Source organism: Pipistrellus kuhlii, unplaced genomic scaffold, assembly GCF_014108245.1.
Source record: "Pipistrellus kuhlii isolate mPipKuh1 unplaced genomic scaffold, mPipKuh1.p scaffold_m20_p_12, whole genome shotgun sequence".
In the NCBI taxonomy this organism is placed as follows: Eukaryota; Metazoa; Chordata; class Mammalia; order Chiroptera; family Vespertilionidae; genus Pipistrellus; species Pipistrellus kuhlii.
The window spans coordinates 44,854,554-44,879,964 of NW_023425427.1; the positions used below are offsets into that span (position 1 = coordinate 44,854,554).

General features: G+C 43.1%; 1 protein-coding gene and 1 long non-coding RNA gene across 2 annotated transcripts in view; one reads left to right on the plus strand and one right to left on the minus strand.

Moving 5' to 3' along the window:
- Positions 1-370: 370 nt before the first annotated feature.
- LOC123652183 lies at positions 371-1,480 on the minus strand. Its single transcript, XR_006741344.1, has 2 exons — positions 957-1,480; positions 371-497 (listed from the first exon to the last, which is right to left on the minus strand). It is a non-coding gene; the product is annotated as an uncharacterized LOC123652183 (long non-coding RNA).
- A 527-nt stretch (positions 1,481-2,007) lies between these two features.
- SH3GL2 (SH3 domain containing GRB2 like 2, endophilin A1) overlaps positions 2,008-25,411 on the plus strand; it is a 171,833-nt gene continuing 148,429 nt past the window's right edge. Inside the window, exon 1 of the mRNA XM_036434128.2 lies at positions 2,008-2,243. Coding sequence (XP_036290021.1) covers positions 2,199-2,243 — 45 coding nt within the window. The 5' untranslated portion in view covers positions 2,008-2,198. The remainder of the gene's footprint in view (positions 2,244-25,411) is intronic.

Below are 25,411 nucleotides of genomic sequence, written 5' to 3' on the forward strand. Positions count from 1 at the left end.
CAGTAGCCCCACCTACCTATTGGCAGGACTCGCATCTTTCCCTGGCTAATGTTTCTCGGAGCCACATTCCTTTAGAATGGATCACCAGAGCTCACTCTTCACCCTCTCCATCTGGTAAGGCAAATGCAGGGTAGAAGCTCAGGGTATGTTCTGTACAGAGAGCCACCATTCCCTTGGACCTTCCGGCCTGGGGCAGAGTCTCCCCCAATGCCAGTCAGGCTTTTGCAAGAATAAAACAGGCAACTTCATCAAATGACAAAAACAAAAATACCTGTGGGCCCTGGAGAATGTCCCTTCCTCGTCTGGAAAGCGGGCATGCATGTCATGGTAGACTAGTGTGGCCACAGTTAACGACTCCAGACTCCGTACATTAAAATTCCTCACTCAGTGTTTATTCCTCACTCAGGCTAGACGTCTGTTAACACATCAGCTGGTGACTTTGCTCGGCTGGGTCCTCACTCTGGATTCTGGTTGATGGAGCACAGCTGTTTAGGAGACTGTTGCAGAGGGAAGCGAAAGCTTTATGGCATCTCATATCAACAGTCACATTCTCTGCAAGAAGTGGCCATCACTGTCCTTCCTAACCCACTAGAGAAAAACATGTCCCTGTGTCCCCACTTAACCATAAGGTGTGTGGAAAGTGCACTTCTACTACATATTATATGTACCTGGAAGGGACATCGGAGCTTTACTCATTTTGTCTGATTCTGTCTGTGGACTAGCTCACAAGCCCACATGCTCTTCTTACTGGTTCCTTATCCATCACTATCAGCTTGCCTCTGCTTTTACATGTTTTAGTTTACATCACCAGGACATGATTGGCACCCCAGCCTGCAGACAGGATCCCCTTCTATCAGATGTTCACCCTGTGCCCAAGCAGCAGGGGTGGTGGAGGAATGAAAGAGATTCCTAGTACTCACATGCTGCTCTTGTTCTTCCTTGGCAATGTCTCTCACCTTGCCTTCCGTCGCTCTGTCCTCTCCTTGTAACTTTCACCCCTATGTGGGGACAGCATTCAAGTTCATTCCTGTGTGCTCCTCGGTCCTAGAAAAACCAGGGTGAAGTGGCTAATGCCCAGAAATTAGAACCCACCTTGGGCTGTTCTGCTACCAACTGATCGAATTCCATCAGAGTTTCGCTTGAGCCCAGCCATCTATACTTTGTGATGCATGCCGTATGTGTACAACTTAGTACCACACGTGATCACCTTAGATAGTGCGTGTTTTAGATGGGCAATCTGAAACCCACTATCGTAAGGGAAATCCAAGTTCACATTTGGGCCTTTTCATCGCTATAAACAGAGGTTTAAGTGCTATTACTGTAGTAATAGCCCACTTCGATTTTATCTACCCAACTGTAAGGATTTTTAAGAATTTTGTTCTTTTTAAGTCGTTAAGTTGTATCAAACCAAAATACATACTAAAGAAGGGCAGGTGTTTTTTTTCCCAAGGTGTGTGGGTTTAAGGGATGCTGACCAGTGTTTCCTGCAGCCAACCACGCAGGGGCCAGGTGGAGGAGGAGGAGGAGGAGGAGGAGGAGGAGGAGGAGGAGGAGGAGGAGGGGGAGGGGGAGGGGGAGGGGGAGGGGGAGGGGGAGGGGGAGGGGGAGGGGGAGGAGGAGGAGGAGGAGGAGGAGGAGGAGGAGGAGGAGGAGGAGGAGGAGGAGGAGGAGGAGCGATGACTTATTCATTATCCCCACAGGACGCCACTCCTTCCCTCCCAGGCTGCAGAGGCCAGGCTCAAAGGACAGCAGGCAGCTTACTGCAGCCGCGACCTGGGAGCCAGCGAGACACCTGAGTCCTGCGGGTGCCTGGGCACCAAAGTGACCACGCACCGTCCGCACGCCCAGCCCTCTGACCCGGCAGCAGGCCCGCGAGTCCCGCGGACGGAGCCGGGTCCGCGCGTGGGGCGCCCGCGCCCAGGTGGCTGGGCCAGCAGCACCTGTCCGCCTGCCCCGCGCGCGGGGCGGGGCTTCCCGCGTCCCCTTTAAGAGGCCGCATCACCCGCCCTGACGTCAGTGTGTCTCTCCGCACCAGCCCGCGTCCCGCGGCTCCGCGCCCACGGCCCCGCGGCTGCACGACGAGCGGCGGCCGGGAGCGCGCCGCTCCGCTCGGCCCCGCTGCTCCGTTCCGCCGCTCCCTCCTTCCCGCTCCGGCACCCGCACCCGCATCCACGGCAGCTTCCCGCGCCCCCAGCACCATGTCGGTGGCCGGGCTGAAGAAGCAGTTCCATAAAGCCACGCAGGTAAGGCGCGGGCAGGTGTGCGGCGGGGCGGTCCCAGGCGGAGCTGGGCGCTGGCCAGGGGCCGGGAGCTGGGACCCCACTGTCCCCGGCTGCACCCGCATCGCCCGCCCCGCCGGCCGCCGCATCTGGGACCGGGAGCCCGCCCGCCATCCCCGCCCCCGGCTCAGTGCGGAGCTGCGGGCACTGGTGTGTCCGGCGTCCCGCCTCCGCACCGCCCAGCCCAGCGCGGGGACGCCCGGGAGGAGACCCGGCTGCACCATCGCCGGGCGCGCAGGTGCCCCGCGGCGGGAGGTTATGTAAAGGCGCCTGGGTGCCCGGTGACCTTGCGGTGCCGCCGGTGCCCCGATCGTCCTGGGATGTGTTGGCACGAACCGTGGCCCGCGCCAAACGCTGCTGCGGGGATGTCCGCGGGCGGTCGGTGCTCCTCCCTGGTCTCTGAGTCACTCCTCCCACCCACGGGTGTCCTCAGGCTCAGAGGAATGCCAGGACCAGGCTGCCTTCAGGAAGCTCATGCATCAACTTTTCCTCGGGGAACTTGGTGGTCCAACTCCTTTCAAGCCAAGGACTTGACCAGCAGTCAGCATGTCTTTAAAAAAACCCCCAAGGGGGTTGCAGCCTTAACCAGCTCATCATATATTTAATGTATATTTAGTGAGCCTTTTACATGACGGATGTGGCTATCTTTCTCTGCGGGTTCAATAAGCTGTGATTATTGTAAGACATTAGCTCAGATTCGAATGATTTACATCTCAGTGGGCTTGGTTGAAGGGTTTTATGTAGGGAAAAGTACGAGAATGCTAATAGTGTGACCTATATCTTACATAATGAGTATGAGTACTATTTTTTTTTTACAATCCAGAAACAGTTCTAGTTTACGAGATCTTGTTCTGAGGGCTTGGTTGATGTAATTAAATATTCCTCATAATATAGCCTTAAACCTTGTTTTCATAGAGTAGCTTTAATGAATGCTGAGCTTTCTGGTAATTCCACAGAAAGTAGTGAGGTTTTCCCCAGGTGACTATAGTAGCAGTCCTGCTAGCAACCACATCCAGGAAGGGTGAGGGTTGTGTTGCGTAGAATCTTGGATAAGTTAGGGTGACAAATGCAGCACGAAATTCCCCTGGTGTGCACCCACGTGCCATCTCTGTCACCACAGACTTGCCTTGCCTTTATAGAGCGAGTTATTTTGGTCGATTTGGGAAGTCAAAGAAACAGAGACCATTTTAGTAAAAATGCCCATCATTTTTGCTCTTCAAACTGGAGCTGTCTGCGACCTCTGCCAGAAATGTCTGTGAATATGTGTTTTGCGGGTGTAATTTGGAAGGGCTCTCTTAACTTTATGCTTCAAACACCCTCAGATTTACAGGCCCAGCATAGGCGCCCCTCATAAGGTTGTAAGATTGCAGACTGGACGTCTTTGATGTCACTGACCTGTTTTATTTCAGGTACTTGTCACTTCTCTAGGGCAGACCTAAGCACCTGGCTTACCAACCCCACATCCTTTTCTCCCACACGTTGATTCTGAGGACTTCCTTTTGCAAATCTTGGTGCCCTAAAAGGCAATTAGGAGCCTTGGCTTTAGGGTGGAAAAGACTGTCTTGACCCCTCTGCTGCTGTCTATGACCTTGGGCAAATTCTTTAACTTCCGAATCTGCCCTCGCTAAAATGAGGATACTATCAATTTCTTAGAATTGATGTGGACATAAGTGAGTTTGTAGAACACACACCCAAAGTGTTCACTAAATGCTGTTAATATGAAGGATCATTTTAGTAGGTTAAAATACTGTCCCTTCTATTGGCAAGAATGAGCATGAGGAAATTATAGAAGCTAGAATTTTATTTTAGTTTTGCTTCCTTTATCAGAAATAGTCAGAAGGCTCCATTTCAGCCAAATCCTGAAGTTGTATGTATTACATAGCTTTGAATGCTCTGAATACAGAATTGAAATTGTGATGTGAAAGAGCTGCTTAGGTTCTCTGAGAATGTGTGCCTGTGGTAAAATTGGCATTTATCACACTGAATCCAGATGCAGAATCACATCATTTGCTTCTTTTCTTTTTTTTTCTTTCTGAAAAGCCTTTCATTTTAAAGGTGGAGCAACACAGAGGCTTATCCGTTGCTTAATGTAGCACAATCTTGGAGAGCCCAAGGCAAAGGTTATTCTTCCCGGGCATGCATGTGTATTTTTAAGGGTGTGTGAAGCCTGTACCAATGTTTGCCTGTGACCAAGATTCTAGGGGAAATAGCCATATTCTCCATTTTCCCTACACAGCTCACGAACCTGATTTTATCTATAAAGGAAGCTTTGGACCAAGAATTATTTCCTTTTTAGAACAGATTTGCTGTATTAGATAGTCTGTGTTTCTTAGGTGGAAGACCCCTCTTGAGGCTAATGTTTCTCCTGTGTGTGTGTGGGTGTGTGTGTATTTGTTTATGTGAGGGAGGGATGATGTTTGTATGAAAAAGCAGTATATGTTTAATGTTTGTCCACTGGTTGGAAATATCTGATCAGATGTGTCATACCTATTCTCTTGGTTTAGGACTGACTATTTCTACCTTGTTGCTGGCAATTCTTTTCAATATCTCAGGTATTTGGAGGTGGGTGAAAAACTGCTTTTGCCAAATAAATTTTACTAGAGTGGAAGAACATGTTAAAATAGCAAAAATTGATCATCTTTTTACTTTAATAAACTTTATTACCTTACTGCTTATAAAGATGTAATTTACCATGCAGTTAGAATAAATAAGGCTTTCTCTATTTATTCCTGCAAAATCCTATATAATAAAGAGGTGATATGCAAATTGACTGCCACACCCTCACAAGATGGCTGCCTATAACCAGGCCGACAGGGGGGTTAGTGAGGGATGACCAATTGACTGAACAAGTAGGCTGTGTGACCAGTCTGGCAGGATGTGTGGGGATGGGTGGAAGCCAGGCTGGCAGGGTGATAGTTGGGAACAAGCAGGCCAGCAGTGGGGTAGTTGGGGTAACCAGACTGGCGGGGGGGGGGGGGGGGGTGGTGGAAATAAAGTGACCAGGCAGGCAGGCAAGTGAGAGATTAGGAGCCAGCAGTCCAGGATTGTGAGAGGGATGTCCGAATCTCAGTTTAGGCATGATTCCTGGGATTGAGCCTAAACTGGCAGTAGGACATCCCTGGATTGGAGAGGGTGCTGGGCTGAGGGGGACCCCCCCCCCCCCCACGAATTTCATGCATGAGGCCTCTAGTAAGGAAAATAAGAATGTATTATTGTACTTTTAGTGTTTTATTCATATTGAGATTTCATTTTAGCAAGAATAATGGCAATATTGTTGTTCACTTGTTTTACACTGGTAGCAGATTAGTAACATACTGTTCTTACAAAATATATATAAATTTTTTTCACTTTATCAGGCATTGATGTGGATGTAACTTTATAGTAACATGGCTGAGTAGAGTTTATTAGGTCATTATATCAGTTTGCTAGAGCTACAAAACAAAGTGCCACAAACTTAGTACCTTAACAACAGAAATTTATTATCTTGTACTTCTGCAGACTTGAAGGCTGAGGTCAAGGTGTTGGTAGGGCCAAGCTTCCTCTGAAGGTACTGGGCAAGGCAAGCATACGTTCCAGGCCTCTCTTCTGGCTTCTGATGGTTGGTTGGCAGTATTTGGCGTTTCTTGTCTGGCATGGGCATTCCTCGTTTCATTGTGCTTTACTTTGGTGAGCCTCACAGAGGTTGTGTTTTTTATAAATTGAAGGAAAGATTCTCCATGCAAAAATATTACTGCTCACTTTATTGTGATGGTGGCTTTTTGTGGTGGTCTGGAACCGAGTCCACAGTAGCACCAAAGTATGCCCGTGGACACCTCACCCAGATCTCTGCCTTCGTGTTCACACAGCATTCTCCTCTGTCTCTCTGTGTCCTGATTTCCCCTTTTCCTATGGACACCAGTCATGTTGGATGGGGGCCCTACTTCAGCATGACTTCATCTTAAGTAATTAGATCTGCAGTGACTATTTCCAAATAAGGTTACATTCTGAGGTACCAGGGGATAAAACTCAGCATGGAATTATTATTTTTTTTTTGGGGGGGGGGCGGGCAATAGTTCAACCTATAACACTCGTTATTTGCATAAAAGGATTCACAAGTGTTTTAACTATTGCATTTGATTCAACATTTAAAAGGATAATTCAGTCTGTAAATAATATGCTTTCTTCTTTCAGTGAGTTTGGTTGGGATTTGTACCAATTGTAGACTTTGTCTCCTGGTTTTGTTCCAGTGATGAAACTCCTTTGGTTGGGCTGTGAATTAGGAGGTAGTCTGGTATGTGATTATTGTCCTGCTCAGCTTCTTCAACGGGAAACATTTAATTACACAGGTATTCCGTGCCTTTCTGCTTTAAATAATTTCTTCATCCTTTATCATATTTAAAATTTTGTGTTTTCAAAATGCAGCCGCCTCTGAGGGGTGATCAAATATTTAAAAATCCTTCCAGAGGTGTCAGGATCGATTTAGATAATGTTTGTGCGAGTGCCAACCTTGCATCAGGACAACTTGAACCATGATTTTTGTTAATGAGCTCAAGCTTACTCATACACATGGCTAGTGGACGTGTACCTGGTTTAAAATGAAAGTTGCAACAGGAAATAATTTCCTTTGAGACAGCTTCTTTTTGATCAAGGTTTTTGTTGACATAGTTATATATTTCTCCTCCTTCCCCCCACAGTGATTCTTTAATGTTTTAAAATGAGTTTATATGAATTTTAGTTTCAATTTATTTGTAACATTTTAAAGTATCCCCCAAATTAATTAGAAATATTATTGAAAATGGCAAGACCTGGTTGGTGAAATTTTCTATTTTTTGGAGAAATGTCATTGGGAGCATGGGGGAGGGAGGGAGCTTATGTTTGCAGAGCAGATTCCATTCTGCCAAGCCTCTTGTGCTGCATACAGATTCCCAGGGCATCAGGCAACCCTAGGGCTTTCTTTAGGGTAGGAGGAGCTTGAGAAAATGACAGAGAAGGGCAAGATCCTGGTACTCTGCTGGTGGGAATGCGGACCGGTGCAGCCACTGTGGGAAACGGTATGGGGTTTCCTCAAACAATTAAATATGGAACTGCCGTTTGACCCAGTGACCCCACTTCTAGGACTATATCCTAAGAAATCTGAAAGACTATATGCACCTCGACGAAGACCTGGAAGTAGCCCAAGTGCCCATCAGTAGATGTGTGGATAAAAAAAGCTGTGGTATATTTATAATATATACTGGAATACTGTGGAGCTAAAAAAAGAAGAATTTCTTACCCTTTCCAACAGCATGGAAGGACCTGGGGAATATTATGCTGAGTGAAATAAGCCAGTCAAAGACAGACAGATACCACATGATCTCACTTATATGTGGAACCTAATGAACGTAATAAAACGGATTAACAGAACAGGGTCAGAGGCATGGAACAGACTGACAGATCTCAGAGGTAGGGGTGAGGGGGCGATAGGAAGATTAACCAAATAACTTATATGCATCTATGCATAATTCATGGACACAGACATTAGTGTGGTGAAGACCTGGGCTGGGGCAGAGGCTGGGAGGAGGGAGCTTAGGGGGGAAATCGGGGGACATCTGTAATACAGTGAACAATACTTTTAAAAAAGACCCATTGATAGGTGAATACAGTTTTCCCCACTGTATTTCCTAAAAGTAGAGTGTTCCTATGAAGACTTTCCCAAGCAGAAATGGTGTAAGCCAATGAAGCAATTGCCATTGATTTATATGGAATCATGTTTGAGGGTTTCCACACCCACAATTCAAGGCGTGCACGCTTTTCATTTCATTCACCACAACCCAAAGGCTTAATTGAGTCATTTCATGCTAAGCCTAGTACCCTTAGAGCTCTCTTCGGTTCTTCTGATAACCTGGGACACCTCTTGCTAATGGAAGCACAGAATAAATCGAGATAACGTGCAGGTGCTCACAGACGCAGGGCAAGCGCTGGCGGCTTGATGCCGAGGTGCTGAGGGGCCCCCCAGGGACGGTGCTGGGTGGGCCATGTCGCTGCTGGGGCACTGCTGCCTCTGTCAGGGCTCACCAAACGCTAAATTTCACTTTTTGCCTTTTTTCATAAAAGTGAAAATCCTCTTTGGATTTCTTGTGGTTAGTGAAAACAGGTGCTAAAGTGGGTCTTTCCTAAAAGTTCATTAGATTCAAAAGTTCGTTATGTTCATTAGATTCCACACATAAGTAGTTTCTTTAGGAGGGGCACCGTAATGAGAAGCAGGTGAGGTTGAATTTAAGGGCAGCTGCAGGGTCCCTCAGAATGAGCAGGCCTTCAGAAGCTAAGGCCAGATGGGCACGATATTGTGGGGGACGAGGGGGTGTAAGAAACCAAAGGATTTCCTTGATTTCTCTCCCTTTCCCCTTCTTTTCTTTTGATCCTTTGTGCCCTTGCTCTGTGATCTTAGTTGTGATAATCAGTCAGTGTGCCCACAAGAGGGAAACCAGAAAGGTTCAGGCAAACAAAGTTTATTATACCCACAGGTCCCAGGGGAGAGAGAGAGGGGGAGAGAGAGAAAGAAGGAGGAGAGGGGAGAAGAGAAAGGGGAGAGGGAGACACTGAACACCAAGAGAGGGCCAGTGGGGAGAGGAACAGGGGAGCAGGCTCAACCAAGCAGGTGAGGAGCCAGGAGAGCATGGAGACCCCAGATAAGTGCCTGTATTGGAGTTCAGATTGGAGTACACAAGAGAAGCCTGGCTAGAGGGGGATTTCCTTGGTGCATTTGAATGTTATTAAGTCATGGTCAGGGGCAGCAAGAAAGGGGATGGGTCACCTATCACACAGTGTACTTGTTCACCTGGGTAGGTGCTAACAGCTTGTGTAGGGCATGTTAAAGAATAGTCGGCAAAATATTGTATAAACTTTTACAGTAGCCCAGCCAGCATGACTCAGTGATTGAGCACTGACCTATGAACCAGGAGGTCACAGTTTGATTCCAGGTCAGGGCACATGTCCTGGTTGCAGGCTCAATCCCCAGTAGGGAGCCTGGAGGCAGCTGATTAATGATTGTCATCAATAATGTTTTTCTCTCTCTCTCTTTCTCTTTCTCTCTCTCTCTCCCTCTTTCTCTTTCTCTCTCTCTCCCTTTCCCTCTCCCTCTCTCCCTCTCTTCTTCTCTCCCCCTCTCCCTCTCCCTCTCCTTCTCCCTCTGCCTTCTTTTCTGAAATCAATAAAACTGTATTTTTTTTAAAAAAATTACAGTACAACCTTTCTCAGTTTGGGGGTTTATATTTTCTTTATTTCCCTAATAATTTTGAAGCCCAAATGCTTGAGGCTTTATAAGGTCTGTAATCTATCTTACCTAATAATAGACAAACATGTAAATTGACTGTAACTCCGCTATGCTCACCAGCAAATCATAATAGTGGTTAATTTGCCTACACAGGCGCAGAGTGACTGGGGGTGGGGCGCCTGCATTGTAGCCATGATGTCCCACCCCATCCCTAGTCTCTCAGGACCTCTGGGCAGAGTGGGAAGGCTGGGTCAGAGTGGAAAGAGGGACCCTCCCCCCACAGTACATGAATTTTGTGCACCAAGCCTCTAGCGGGTAATAAAGACTCAAAGGAGTGCTATAACTCTACCTATTGAAACATCATGGCTCTGACACCTGTCACATGGTTTTGCAGACTACCAACAAATATGTTCAAATACTACTAACATCATCTAAGCCTAATGCTTTAGGAATAACTACTGTTTATGAAGATTTTACATTTAGTACAACTTTAAATTCAGGATAAGTGTTCCAGAATATGGATGATGTGGGCAATAAAATTATTTCAAAACCTTAAAACACCTTTGATCTGTTTTCTTCTAGTCAGTTCCATTTGCCAGTTACTACAATGGAAGTTCTTCTTTCGATCTAATTTTCAACCAGTTGATTTGGTTGTGTAAATATTACCTTTGCAAGAGGACCTAATGCTTTAGTTTATCCGAGAAATTTTAATGGGTCTTTGTTGCTCAATGCTTGTTTTATACATATTTCCTATCTGCTTCATGGATCCGGGATGATTAGGGTTCCACTATCTTTAACATAGGAATTTTAAGGTTGCCAAAGGGAGTGACCATACTGGAACAAGAATGGGAGATTTTCATGGGCCAGGCCTGGAAGAGGCGTGTGCTGGGCAGAATGCTAAGGCCCTCTATGGCCCTCCCTCCTATGTAGTCCTCTCCCTTCTGGGTGTGGGTCAGCCTGTCCCTATGAAAGGATGCCACTCCCAAGATTGTTACCTTTTATGGCAAAAGGGAGAATTTTATCGTTAGGCTTGCTCTAATCACATGAGTGCTTAAAAAGCAGAGTATTCTCCTCTGGCTGGTACCAGAAGGGCACGTCCAAGAGATTGGGAGTATGAGAAAGACTGGACATACCGCTGCTGTTTCAAGGTGGAGGGGGCCATGTGGGAAAGAATGCACTCAGCCTCTAGGAGCAGAGAATAGCTCTTGGATGACAGCCAGCTGGGAAGCAGAGATACAAGGCCCAGAGCCTTAAAGAAATGGATTCTGCCAGCAACCTGATGGGAAGGAATTCTTCCCTGGAGCCTTCAGACAGAAGCCCAGTCTAGCTCATACCTTGATTTTTTTGCCTCGTGAGATGCTAAACAGATAACCCACTCAAGCTGGCCCAGGCTTCTGACCTGCAGAGCTGGGAGCTAATCGATGGTCATTGTTTCACTCCGCTACATTGGTGGTAATTGGTTATGCAACAACAGAAAACCAATAACTGGAACAATCACTTTTGTTTGTGTTCAGTTGGCTGGAACTCGTAAGATGACCCAACTGTAATAGATGAAGTGCGACAGAGGAAGGGAGGAGGCTGGGAATTGTAGTCTAGCAGTGTACCAACAATGTAGGTGTTGGTAAGAGGTGAGGAGCCTTTGCTCTCCCTGTGACTATAACACATTAAGTTACATATGCTTATGAGTTTATGTATGTGCTCATAATCCATCATAAGTATACATTGTAAGTCTACTTTGTTGAGTCAGTCTTTTCTAAATACATAAGGGTCATGTTCCATTTAAAAAAAAATACATTTTACATTTTACAGGCTTCTTCCCTGTAATTTTTTATACTTAGGTATTTTTCTCTGGTGAACCATGTTTTTTTTGCTGCTGTTTTTGTTCCTGATCAATTTTAGACAGTGAAGTTGTTTGCTTTCTGAGCAGCCTCTTAGCTTGGTAGTACAATGATGGCTTCATTAACCTTGGAATGTAGAGACTGTGGAACCATGAAGAGGCTTTGAATTATGAGCCTCGGTGATTTTTACCAGTGAGAATAGAGTGGTTCCACTTCACCCTGCATCTGTTCCTGTGCTTGTGGAAGGGCAGTGCCAACACAAACACAATGACATGCCCTTATCTAGCACATCAGCCAGCTCCTTGGGAATCTGAAGTTGTTGACGAAGTTGTTTTTGAGGTTATAGATGCACGCAGCACACTGGAGTTTGTCTGTGATAGGTTAGCTCTGTGTTCTTTGATACGATTGATGGATCCAAAGCCCTGAATGGGGTTGTAAGTGCAACTGGTGGACAGTGTCTGACACTCTGGGAAGGATGAGTTCTGGCACCTGAGATGTCCTGAAAGGCCTTGGAGCCAGTTGGGCAGCGTGGCTGGGGAGAGAACAGTCAGACATGGTTCTGTGTGTGAGTAATGAAATAACCTGAGGGGGAGGTGTCCTGTGGGAACTGAGTTCAGGGTGGGTGCAGCTTTCACCCTTCTCATTCTTCACATTTACTGCTCACTGAAGTGATTCCAATGTGCTTCTTCATGTTGAGTAAATGCTGTGTACAGTGGCTTGCTGGCCATATTTATATTACTCATTAGACTACTTCTAAGCAAGAGGGACCTACAGGCCTTAACCCTTTGCTGTAACTCGCCTCCATCATGCTTCTAGACTGATTGAAGGGCATGCTTTCTGGAGATATTCCTCATCAAACATCTCCTCAAGATTTTACTCATGAGAGTTAATGTCCTGTTATCCAGAGATTCTATTCTGTTTCTTGTGTTCAACCTTGCACTTGAGTTCTGCCTTCTGTTATACTTTTTAATTAAGTTTAAGAAACATAAAATTGTTTTCCATTAAGCTCTTTCCTGTTCAATTCTTCCACTACTCTCTGTGTATCTGTGTCCCTTCAAATCTCACAAATCCAGAATCTTTAGATTTTCCACATTTTTTTGGTCATTACCTTCACCTTGAATCCAGTACCAATTATTTGTAGAGTTCCTTATAGTGCTCATCATCCATCTCTTTTCTAAATTTATTTTAATTTTATTATTAATTTTAATCCTCACCTGAGGATATTTTTTACATTGATTTTTAGAGAGAATGGAAGGAAAGGTTGGAGATGAAGGAGAGAGACACATTGATTAGTTGCTTCCTTCTCTTTCCCAGACCAAGAATTGACCCGTTGACTCTGGTGTGCAGGCAGTGCTCTAACCACTGAGAAACTGGCCTAGGAAGATGGGAAGGATCATGGTTTCAAAATTGAAATTGTCCAACAAGTATTTTGTAATCAATACTTTAAGCAATAAAGAATGTAAATTAAAAAAGTGTTTTGTTATGATTAAAAATACATTTAATTCATGATATAAAATCTCTTTCCACTACCTTGAATGTCATAGGATGTACTTATTTAAAACATTTTTATCTATTTTCGCTGTAAATCATTTTATATGAAAGAATGTGTCCTGGCCAGAAAGATTATCATAAAATTTCTTTATCAATGCACTTGTCTAAATTTAATTACTTTACTTTTACTAGGCAGTGAATTATGCTGATATCATGTGATATGGATTGGCTTGCCCTTTATAAGATCTAAATTCTTGGTGTCTGATGTCACTGTCTACTAGTTGAATCAGTGAGTTTAGGCAGTCAACTTCTTTAGACTCTTCTCATATGGTTATGGTGGAATAATTTGACTGTTTGCCAAATTTGTCATTCAGTTTTATCTTCATGATTTTTGGCATTTGTATTTATGTTTGAACTATTGATTTGAGTTTAATAGAAAATGAATAATATCACTTTCATAAATGGAATAATGACTGTCACTTGTCATAGAAGTATAGGAAATTTCCACGCAGAGATATGTGAAGTCCTAGATACCCTTGCTTGAGTAAATCTGTGAGCTTGAATTTTATTCTGTTTTTGATCAATCAGGAGATTATGAAATGTTAGACAGATAGTAGATACCCTGAAATATAATGAGACTTCTTCCTTCATGAAATCAGATGATTGAAAGAAGAATACAGCGAATGTTATCCTTGTCCAGGATACAATTCTGCACCAACTGATCAAAACTTTCTCACTTCCATGATTTAACTACATAACTAGTTGAGTAGTTTCTGACCATCAAGGAATTTTCTGCCCAGGAAATTTTTTATTTATTTAGCATAAAAGCGGCCATTTGTGGAGTCATTCATTCTGTTCATTAAAGAGGCAGAGGCGTACTTCAAGAGAAGCTCTTGAAATCACTTAGAAAATGGTGAAATACCACCAGTCTGTATAGAACGTCATCAATAGGATCCCAGGAGAAGAAGCTCAGAGAATTCAGATGTCCTGCCAGTTTTCCAATTCTGAGGACCTGTGAGACCCCAGACAAGTCACTGGTCACTTGACTTCAACACCCACTTCCCTCTCCCAACATAAATCCCAAGTTCCAGGGCTGAGGAATATGGTCTTATGCATGAATTTCAGTTCTAACCTTCTGTGTACATTGTCTCGTTCCCCTCTGACTCATATCTAAGAGTACCTGTAGTCATTCTGAAGAGCACACCTATCGTTGCTCCTCTGCCTTAACCTCTTCAGTAGCTCCTAATGGCTTCCAGCACAATATCCTTATCAATCCCATAGAGGAGTTTGAACCATGATCTGCCCCCCATTTGCAGATCTAGTCTCATCTCTCATAACTCTTTATCTGTGAGTTTATCTTTTACATCTTCCCTTTGTATCACACAGTGTACCTGCCTCTAAGCCTTTGCACCACACTGTCCTCTGTGGACATTCCCTTTCCTCTCTTGTACTTGGTACTTGAGTAATCACTCCATCTCAGCTTGATAATTTCTTACAGAAATGTAACCTTCCCTCATTTGGTGGAGGTCAAATGCCTTTCCATGTGCAATGAAAACTTCCCAGAATACTTCTAAATGTAGAGGTTGGCCCACTGCATTGCAAGCATCAGTTTTCTTGTTGGCATCACCCAAGATGAGTATAAAGGATTTCTGTTCTGTCCTTCATTGTGTCTCCAGTACCTATCCCACGGTGGGTAGTCAGTAGAGATATGCTGAATTAATGCATCCTTAATGTTTCTTTCCTATTACCTATCTGTCTGTTTGTCTATCTGTGGAATTAGCCTGTGTATATATTTTTAATTTGTTTATTTGTACTTAAAAACACATCAGATTTTTAACAAAATGATTAGATACATTCTTTTTGTTGTTTTTTAATCCTCACCCATTTTTTCTTGATTTTTAAAAGAGTGAAAGGAAGAATGAATGAGAGAAATATTAATGTGAGAGAGAAACATTAATCGGTTGCCTCCCATATGTACTTTGACTGGGAATCAAACCTGTGACCTTTTGGTGCACAGGACAATGCTCCACCCATCTGAGCCACAATGGCCAGGACTACATCAGGTATTTTTAAGAGTAAATTTAGATGTTAAATTAAAGCATGCCCTCATAAAATTGTAGATTTGTAAATTTAAAATAGACTTCCTTAATTGTAAAAAGGGCTAGCATCACTAGGCATTATTTTAACTTATTAACTACCCATAACAACCATCATATAAGGGCATCCTTGCTCTAATTTTACCGAGGAGCACTGAAAGACAGATAAGTTAAGTAAATTGTCCAAGGTTACACAGCCTCAGGGGCAGAGCTGGGATTTTAATCCAGACCAGCTAGTTTCAAAGTTGATAACTGGCAGTAATCTCAACTATGAGTTGTATTTCAACCTTAAATGTCAAACTAAGAAATATCTTAACATGCCAAGGCCAGCCTGAGAGTTGAACTGGGCTGAGGTAGGGAGGTGGGAATTGAGAAAAGAAAGAGAGACAGGAAAGCGGAGTTGGGAGGACTACGGGTAGCCATTGACCGACTGTAGCAAGTTTATTAACTGCGCAATGCTTTTTATACACAAAACACTGAATAGGAGGTCTGTCAAGAGGTATGAATTCCTTGTTTCTATTAATCTTTAAGGGAGAGACAGAGCAGAAGGACAAATTCTTAGTACAGTAAATCTCAGTAAATAGATATAGACTTCTTGGCAAGCCATGAAAGGTTGCTCTCATTCTACTGATAGTAGCCATCCAAACAAGTCTGGGAAAACTGTGTGGGTAGGGGGCCAGCCTTGCTAGCCCCTTCGAATGCAAGGACCTTGTCAGCTTACACCCTGTCTCCAACATTAAGGCATATAGTAATATGTACGATAAAGATGAGCACCTTAATAGACAAGTTAGAGAAACGTATGGAAAGGCAATAAGGAAGAACTGCTGGTGGCCAGGATACAAATATACAAATCATGGGAATCAAGCAGCAGTTTATGATATTTTCCATTCTTCAGAACTGCATAGATGGAAAGATGAGAACTTAGAAAGCAAGGGTGAGGAATGTGCTTTCTCATTGGTGGTGGGAGTGTCAACTATTGAGACACTTCTGGAGATATATGGAAGAACTCAGCAGTTCTCTTCCTTGCAATTACGTTTTCTGGAATCTACCATCGGAAAATAAATATGTAAGCATACGAAACTTGTGCCCACAGTTGTTCACTTTAGTAGGTATTGTAGTGAAAAATTGGAAACAACCTAAATGTCCCCTATACGGAATAGGGAAATAAATTATTGAATGTACACACTATGGAGCAGCGGTCACCAACTGGTTGTCCACGGACCACTGGTGGTTCGTGGGGTTCGAAAGTTTGGTGACCATTGCTATGGAGTGTATATAAGCCGTTTTACCTTAGGGTAGTATTTATTTATGTAGGGAAATATTTATGATTATTTGGTAAGTGAAAAAAAGCAGGCCGAAAACCAGTTATCCACAGGCCTAATAAAGGATCTGTCATAGTAGCTAAAATACACTGAGAATTTATATGCCAGGCACTGTGCTATGTTGCTATAAGATCTTTTAAAAATCCATTTACTTTTTAAAAATTGATTTCAGAGAGAGAGAGAAAAAACATTGATTTGTGGTTCCACTTATTGATGCATTCATTGGTTGTTTCTTCTTTGTGCCCTGACTGGGGATTGAATCTTGGCATATCAGGGCGATGCTCTCACTGCCTGAGCTACCCACCAAGGCTCTAAGATTATTTTTAAACTTAACATTTAAACAGTGATTTTTCCTGATCAGTAAGCCTATGGATGAGGAGTTTGTGTTCCTACATTTCCTTCCTTGTGAATTATTGTTAGATGTATGTCACTAAATTTTCTTTCCACTCCATGGTCTTTACTTCTTATTCCCATCTCCACCTTCCTCAGGTTAAATTGAAAATAAGGAATGGAAGAATCTCTCAAGCAGTCACTGTGATTGAGGGCAAACCAGTTTACTGTTTAGGCATTTAGCTTCAGACATGCCTGCCTCACCCTCCATGCAGCCTGGAATTAAACTTTTGCTTGGGTTTCTCCTGAATGCATTTTCTGTTTCTCTAAGAAGTGTAGAAGCATTATAAAAATGCTGCTAATGACTTTTGCATTTATTTTCTTTTTTAAAAAAGTAAAATAATATTTTTTCTGTTCATTTTTTTTAGAGAGGAAAAGAGAGAGAGAAATATTGATGTGGGAGAAACACATCGATTGGTTGCCTCCAGCATGCACCCTGACCAGGGCCCTGGCTGGAGAGGATCCTGCAACCGAAATATGTGCCCTGACCAGAATCAAACCTGGGATCCTCTGTCTGCAGGCCAACGTTCTATCCACTGAGCCAAACCGGCTAGGGTGACTTTTGCATTTGTTTTAAGTGTAGGTTTTCCCCAGGTCCCTAGCCTTCCCTGGGAACAGTGTCATGGCTTTGATTCTGGGAAGGAGGGTGGCTGGGATGCGTGGAGTGTAGAAGAGCACTTCTGCAAGATGTTCTTGGTAATTTGGTGCTAAGTGTTCAGTCCTTACACCACAAGTCTCCTGGTGCCGGCCACTTCTCAGCTTCTCCACAAAAGCCTCGGAGGCAGTGCCATCCCAGCCAGGAAGAATGAGTGAGGTAGAGACACCCTCAGAAGATAGGAGACATTCCCAGGGGTCTCCTTTGAACATGAACGCAGTATACCTCTGGTTGGTTTCTATTTTGAGGACAGAAAATGTAAAATTTAGGAAGCCATGGATGGAAAAATAATACCCCCTGTTCTCCACCCCAAACAAAATAGAACACAGTGGAGGACCCACTACCATGAAACACAACCTCCCCGACCCCATCTAGTCCAACCTGTGACCCTTTCTCAGGTATACTACGTCCATAGCCTGTGACTGGTCTCCCAGCCTTGAGACGGGCAGGCCGAGTCCCGCTTCCTCCCAGAGAGCACGTGTTTGGCAAGAGCTTGCAGAGCGCTGCGGTGGCTGCTGGTCAGGCATGAATGTGCCTTTATGATGGTTTGGCCTTCTCTGGGGCCTGGCACTCTGGTGGCTTCAGTAAAAACTGCCACAAGCTCTGAGACAAATAGGTCATTTCTGGAGTAAAGCTTGTTTTCTTTCAGCTTTTGCAGAATATCTTCACATTTCTGGAGCCGATATTAACTTTTAAATTGGAAAACAGAGTCAAAGATTCCGCCTCATGAAATAAAGAGTAATAAACCGTGGTGCTGTTGAGTTACAAATATGGCAGTGCAAAGGCTTTTACCCACTAGGCTTTGTGGTCTTGATTTAATATTGTTTGTATATTCACTGTATTTAATACACAGGAGATGTCTTTTCATAGTTATAAGTAATATTCCTTAGATGGATAGCTGTGTGGCTCAGTGGTTGAGCATCGACCCTATGAACAGCCCAGTTCCGGGTTAGGGCATATGCCCAGATTGCAGGCTCTGTCCCCAGTTGGGGGTGTGGGGAAGGTACCTGATCAGCGATTCTCTCTGATCATTGATGTTTCTATCTCTCTCCCTCTCCCTTTCTCTTTGATCAATAAAATTTTACTTTATTTTTTGGATGAGTGAAACTGCCAGAACTGGGACTCCACTGTGGGGAATAGACTTTATTTCAGTTTCCCTTCCCCTTTTGACTCTTTAGGTCCTCTGATTATAATGACTCCTACTATGTTGTAGTCTCACATTTTGTATAAAGGTTACTAGTCAGCCTTTGCCTCCTGTCTCCAGTCAGGCCACATCTTGACCTGGGTGATTTTTCAAAACTCGAGTTATATCCCTGCCACTTCTGGTTGCAAAGGCCAAAATTCTGAGTAGCGAGCTGCAAGGGCCTGCGTGATCTGACCCTTGCCAGTGCCCCCTGATTTAGTGCCGGTTTCCCTCACATTGGGTTCTGGTCATCCGTCTGCCTTACAAACAGGAGACATGAAATTGATGACCTCCCAGGCTCTGTGCTGAGCTCTGTGTACAGAGAGGTGAATAAAATACTCATTCCCTGCCTGCACGGAACTGGCAGGTAGTGTAGAAGACAGAGCAATAATCATGCAAATAAATAACTGGACACTGTCACGTACGACAAAGGAATGCGAGGGTGCTGTGGCAGAGAGGCCATGGCTAGCACTGTGTGTCTTCAGCATGTAAAATAGTTGAGGGCTGCTTATCAGGTGTAGCCAGGGGAACTCTGACCAGCAGAGATGATTCCAGATCTGAGAAAGGTACTGTTATTTGCATGTAAAAAAAAAAGAAAAAGAAAAAAAAAGAAAATAGCAGATGTTGGTCTCACAGACTCTCGCGTACTTTAATTCAGAAAGGTTAGTCTTGAAGTTAAAGATAACTGCTTCTTGTGTTTTTCTGAAGCTCAGATAGTTGCTGTTGAATGAATAAGATAGTATGATATGACGTACATCATTATCTTATGGAAGTCCGTATCTCTGGCTTTTTGGAAGAGGTGGTTATGGAGTCTCACTCTGAGGACGCGATGAAGCACACAGGAGTGCCCCCAGACCAGGCAGGTGTGGGTGGGGCTCTGCGGCCAGGCGCATGTGCCTGACTGACTGCCCACCCTCCCACCATCCTGGGAGTGCTTCACTCCTGCTCATCCATTAGCCCTTGCTTCAAGTGTTACTTCTCGGAAGCACCTTCTCTGATCTTCCAGATTGTATGAGTTTCCCTTTAATTCATTTATTGTGGTTTGTCATTGTGCATTAATTTTGTGGCCATGTGACTAAATGTCTGTCTCCCTCATTGTTCTCTAAACTCCTAACGACAGGGATCAGGTCTCTTTGCCTCCTTTAGTGTTGATGATAAGGCACATGTATAGACTCTTACCATTTAATGTAACTCCATAAAAGCCCTGTGAGGTAGTCACCATTATGCCCATCTTACTGATGAGGCAGTTAAGGCACAGAGAGGTTCAGGGCCTTATCCAAAGTAGCACAGCCATTCGTTAACCTTAGAGACACAATTTGACACTGTCAATCCATCCTTTGGTTGCTGGAATAGACCTTGAATTGATCACTTAATAATTCAGTCAATGGAACAGAAAAGAAAGTCCAGAAATAGGTAGTATCAGTATATTGTAATTATGGTATGTGATAGAGGTAGCATTTCAAACCAGTGAAGGAAAAAAAATGGATTACTCAGTAAATCATGCTTGGATAGTTATCTATCAGCTTGGAAAACAAAATAAAAATGGATCCTTTTTATCACACCGTTACTAAAATAAAATTCAGGTGGCTAGAAAATATGAAGATTAAAGAGTGTAAAGCAGTAAAAGAAAAATATGTATGCTCTTGAGCTGCAGAAATACTCTCCAAACATGATTGATAAGGTTTAGAGCCTGCAGAATAAAGGTGGGTGGTTTTTGCTACATAACAATGAAGCACTTCTGAGCAGCCAAAGCATCCTACATGTCTAAATGATAAATGAGGTTAAGATGTGCAGCATGTAACTAAAACACAAAACGGACACAGCCCAGTTTTGGCAAGAGTGTGCAGCCAAGGGTGACTCTCACGTTAATCCTTTTCTGGAGCCAGTTTGGCATGGTGTCCAGGTGTGGGCAGGCTTCACTTTGATGAAGCACTCCTTACCATGTATCAAGTAGGGTAGGGAAATTGGAGATGTGTGCAGACAGATGTGCAAAATTCATCGCTGTGTTAATGGTATGAAATATGGTACAATTCATCGCTGTGTTAATGGTATGAAATACAGTACAATGCAACGGAGTTCTATGCAGCCATTAAAGTGAGGTAACCTTGCCCTGGCCAGTGTGGCTCAGTTGGTTGGGCTTTGCCCATGCACTGAAAGGTTGCTGGTTTGATTCCTGGTCAGGACACATGCCTGGGCTGTGGATTCAGTCCCCGGTAGGGGACATGCATGAGGCAACCAGTTGATGCTTTGCTCATGCATAGATCTTTCTCTCCCTATCTCTTTCTCTCTCTCTAAAAATATATAAAAGTACATTTTTAAAATGAGGCAGTCTCTATTAGCATAGCCACCTTTATTTGATATACTTGAGGCAGAGGGCAGATTCTAGCAGGCAGGATAGCATGAAAGTACAGGTAACATTGTGGGCATGGCCTGTGTCCAAATGAGTCTCTGTATAGGGGTTTGAAACGAGGTTCATGGTGTTAATGATTATCTCTAGATGTGGGCTTTTGAATGTTTTCCTTTTCTTAAAAATGTTTAGATTTTCTTTAAAAAATTGAACAATGAGTATATATCTTTTGAATAAAGAAAACTATCCAGGAAATGATAGTAAATAGGTACGATTGGGTATTATTATTTAATCTGAACCGTTTTTTAGTTCATGAAATAAACAGTTGAGATATTTGTTAGCCTTTTAAAGGCTAACAAATTTAATTTGTTAACCTATTCAAATTCTTATAACACTCATTCCTGACTACTACAAATGCTACGCCCACTTCTGACCTTCGGAGCCACAGGAGTAGAGGTGTTTGAAATATTCAGGGGGCTGCACAGGAGGCCATACACAGAAAAGGAAGTGGAGTTCTGAAGCACTTCCATTAAAATTGCATGAATCCTGGAGATTTTTCCTCCAGCACAAAGCCTTCCTGCATGAACCAGATCAATGTTTCATAGAAATACAGCTTTTTAAGCATCACTGTTCTTAGACTCTTCTGTTGCTAATTAAATGTTTTATGTTCTTTGCCTTAGAAGATAGAGTAAGACAAAGGAGGAAAAACACCACCACCAGCTAGGTGTCAAAGATGTTGAAGTGTAATGTTGAAGGGAGGATTTCAAATGAACCACCAACGCACACACCTCTGTCAGAGAGAATATTAAACAGCGCAGCTGGCTCAGCTTCTTTTCTCAGATCTTCCGAGCAGAGTTTAATAAAGCATTAATTATGTAGCTGCCTCCCCCCATTATAAACAGGGATTATCTAGCTGCATAATTTTGCTAATGATATACGCAAAAAAATTCTATTTCTATCCTACTGTAAGATATCTGCTTGCTCTTTCGTTACTAGGGTTATGCTGATTTTAGAACTGAAAGTAACATTTGATATTCAACACTCTGGGTGGTTCAATAAATTTGTACCACTATTTTGGATTTTGTGGGGAATGGACTTTAAAGAATGGGTTTATGATAATCCACAATATAGGGACACATTTGGGATCTTAAGAAAAATCTTTACTCTTTGTCCTATGCAAGGGATCATGGGAAGGCAGAGCTGAGGGAAGAAAGGGATGGAGTGTGTATGTTGATGAAAACTGTCAGCTGAATCTAGAGTTTAGGTTTTAGGGGATGGAGATTGTAATAGGTTGTTGGAGCTGCAATTGATAATGGATCTTTGTCATTTTTTCCCCTGTGATTTCTTGTTGTTAGCTCTGTGACAGCCATTGTGGTTTCTTTTTCTTAGTCACTGTGTCCCTCTGTGTTTGGAACCATTTGCATGCAGACACCTTCTGAGCTTTCCCTCGGTGCCTCATAAGTGGTGTTGTTTCTCCAGTTTCATTGCCTCACGTGGCCTTTTCAGCCAACAGTGCAGGTCCTATTGGGGTGTGTATACTTGACTGGCACAGGTGTGTCTCTTCTTGGTTATCAAGGCTCATGTGGTCTTGAGCCAGTGGTTCTCAACCTTTCTAAATCCTCGACCCTTTAATACAGTTCCTCATGTTGTGGTGATCCCCAACCATAAACAGGTTGAGAACTGCTAGCAGGGTCACCTAAGACCATCAGAAAACACAGATATTTACATTATGATTCATAACAGTAGCAAAATTACAGTTATGAAGTAGCAACAAAAATAATTTTATGGTTGGGGATCACCACAACATGAGAAACTGTATTAAAGGTTGCGGCAATAGAAAGGTTGAAAACCACCATCTTAAGCGATATTGTATTCTTTAGTCTGAATCAATCTGTTACCAAAGGATATTTAGGAAAACAGGTGAAAGGTGAAAAAAATAAACACAGGGCTTAAAAGTCAGAGGATATTTTTAGATTTAAAAGTAGCACACTACTCTCCATGAAATAGTTGGGTATAATTATTGGTTCATGCTCCCATTTTTGGTGACTTTTCTTTAAAGGATGAAATGCTAGTTTCAACAAGATAAATAGTTAGATAGATAGATAGATAGATAGATAGATAACCCAGATTTATGGGAGTGTAGTTATTTTATCTAATGGCTATATGGGTAGTATTTCCTTTTATCTCTTGTAAAATATCATTTTTAGTTCTTACAAAAAATAAAATCCTTCCATAGAAGCTTCAGAAGAGGTGAAATTATATATTAATGTAAGTCATGACATTAATTAAATTAAACATTTTTTTTTTTAGAATTACAGGAGGAAACCAGTGAATGGAAAATAATGTCATTATTTCTCTAGGTCCCCTGGAATGCTTAAGTAGAGCTAGAAGTAATTATCTTAAAAACATTTTGCATGGCCCAATTTATTTGGTGACTGTTGACTCCTCTCACCACCCCATGGCATATGGTTATTGCAGGAGAGAGTCTCCGAGTGGGAAGGTCTTCATCTGTCTGTAGTGGATTTTATTCTGTCAAATCATTATAAGTAGTTCTAGTTCTGGTAGTTATTAAAGGGAAATGTCCACTTACTGGTTTGGCTCAGTGGCTAGAATGTCGGCTCTTAGACCAAAGGGTTCTACGTTCAATTCCAGTCAAGAGCACATGCCTGGGTAATGGGCTTGGTCCTCTGTGCAGGAGGCAGTCAATCAGTGATTCCCTCTCCTCATTGATGTTTCTATCTGAAATAAATAAAAATATTTTTTCAATAAATAAAAATAAAAGGGAAATGTCAAGCTGGGGAGCCATGAGCTGAGGATCTTACAGATCGTTTCATGTAAGGGGAGCTGAGATGTCACCATTTTAAGGGCTTTGCAGGCAGAACTTCTTGTTTAACTTGATGAAACCTCACCCTTCCTTCCCAGGCTGTCTCTCTCCTCTTTTGAAAACCAAATTGGCAATATTTATAGGGAGTGCCAAAAACGAAGAGCTCTACTTATTGGATGGCATGACTTAAGAGAGGAAAAGACTGAAGGATGGCAGTTCGACATCCTTGACATTCTCTGGACTCAAGGCAGGATGCATCTGGCACCCAGCATCCTTCCTCAGGATCAGGATAGCTGGCCACAGGAGTGATCTTAACTCATGGGCTTCCCGGCTCCTGTTTTTTTAAGTTGTTTGCAGTGACCTTTGAATTTGTTCTCAGCTCTGTCCTGCCTCTCTCCTGCTCTGAGAATGGGCTTTTTCATAGATTACTGCAGCCCCCTCAGTCTCTTAGAATCATTCCTGTCTCTGTCTCCCACTAGATGCTGTGTCACATGCAGGGCCATTTATTTCCTTTAGCTTATTCACCTCCCAAACCCAGGCAATGGAGTGTCAGTTTGATTGCTCTTATCTGAACATCTTGTTTCACTTAGAGAGTCAATGATAGTTCAGTGTTGGAATCAATTTTATGGCTCGGTTATAATGAAGCATAAAAAACTAACTGATTTGGTACATTTTGGCAAAAACATCTCTTTTTGCGACTTCAGCTTCTCTCTTTCCAAGTGTTTTGAGTTCATGCTGTTATCAAAGCTTCCAGCCTCCTTATCCCTTTCACACTGACCTTCAGGAGATTGGCAGGTCTGAGGACTGTCTAAGTGGAGGATCCTGCCTTTCTGTGGAACTCAGAGGGGAGGTGCCACACTCTCATTCAGACCAAACAGAGTAAAATACCTGAAACATCATTGATTTGCAAAGGAGGGATTATAAGCAACGCTAACAAGATAGTTGATGGTCATAGTTTCTTCCTTATTCTTCCAATTTTTTTTTTTAAATGGAGTAGAGACATGTAGGAGACACCTGAGCAAGAATTTGTGAGAATAAAAAAGGACTTTTATTATTGAATCACACACACACACACACACACACACACACACACACACACAATTTATTTATTTATTTTTACTGCTTGCATTATCTACAGGGTGGTTAAAAGAAATCCTAGTTATTCCAGAAATTGATGTGCTTTCAAGAAAACTCCACCTTCAGTCATTTGCAAAGTACACTCAACTTTTCCTCTTTATGGTACTTTTTTGGCAGATTATTTTCCTTAGGCAGATGTGTTTATTATTCTTCAGTTATAGGCAAAGAGGCGAGGGGAGTCTGGACTTGTGATTGAGCGTTGCTGTGTGTGACTCTGCTCCCCATGCATGATGCAGAGGGTCTGGGCTGTGATTACAGTGCTTGGCCCATTTAGGAAGGGCAGTGAGTTCTGGTTTGTTTATGAGTAAATTGAATCTATTTTGCCTCATTAAAAACCCAGAGTTACCTATATACCCCATGTTCATAGCAGCATTAGCCACTATAGCTAAAAGGAGGAAGCAAACTAAGTGTCCATTGATAAATGAATGGGTAAACAAAATGTATGTGTATACAGTGGATTATTATTCAGCCTTAAAAAGGAAGGTGTTCCTGTCACATGCTATCACGATGAACCTTGAGGAAATTATGCTAAGTGAAATAAGCCAGGCACAAAAGGACAGATGCTGTGTGATCCCACCTACAGGAGGTACCTAGAGTAGTCACATTTATTGAAACAGA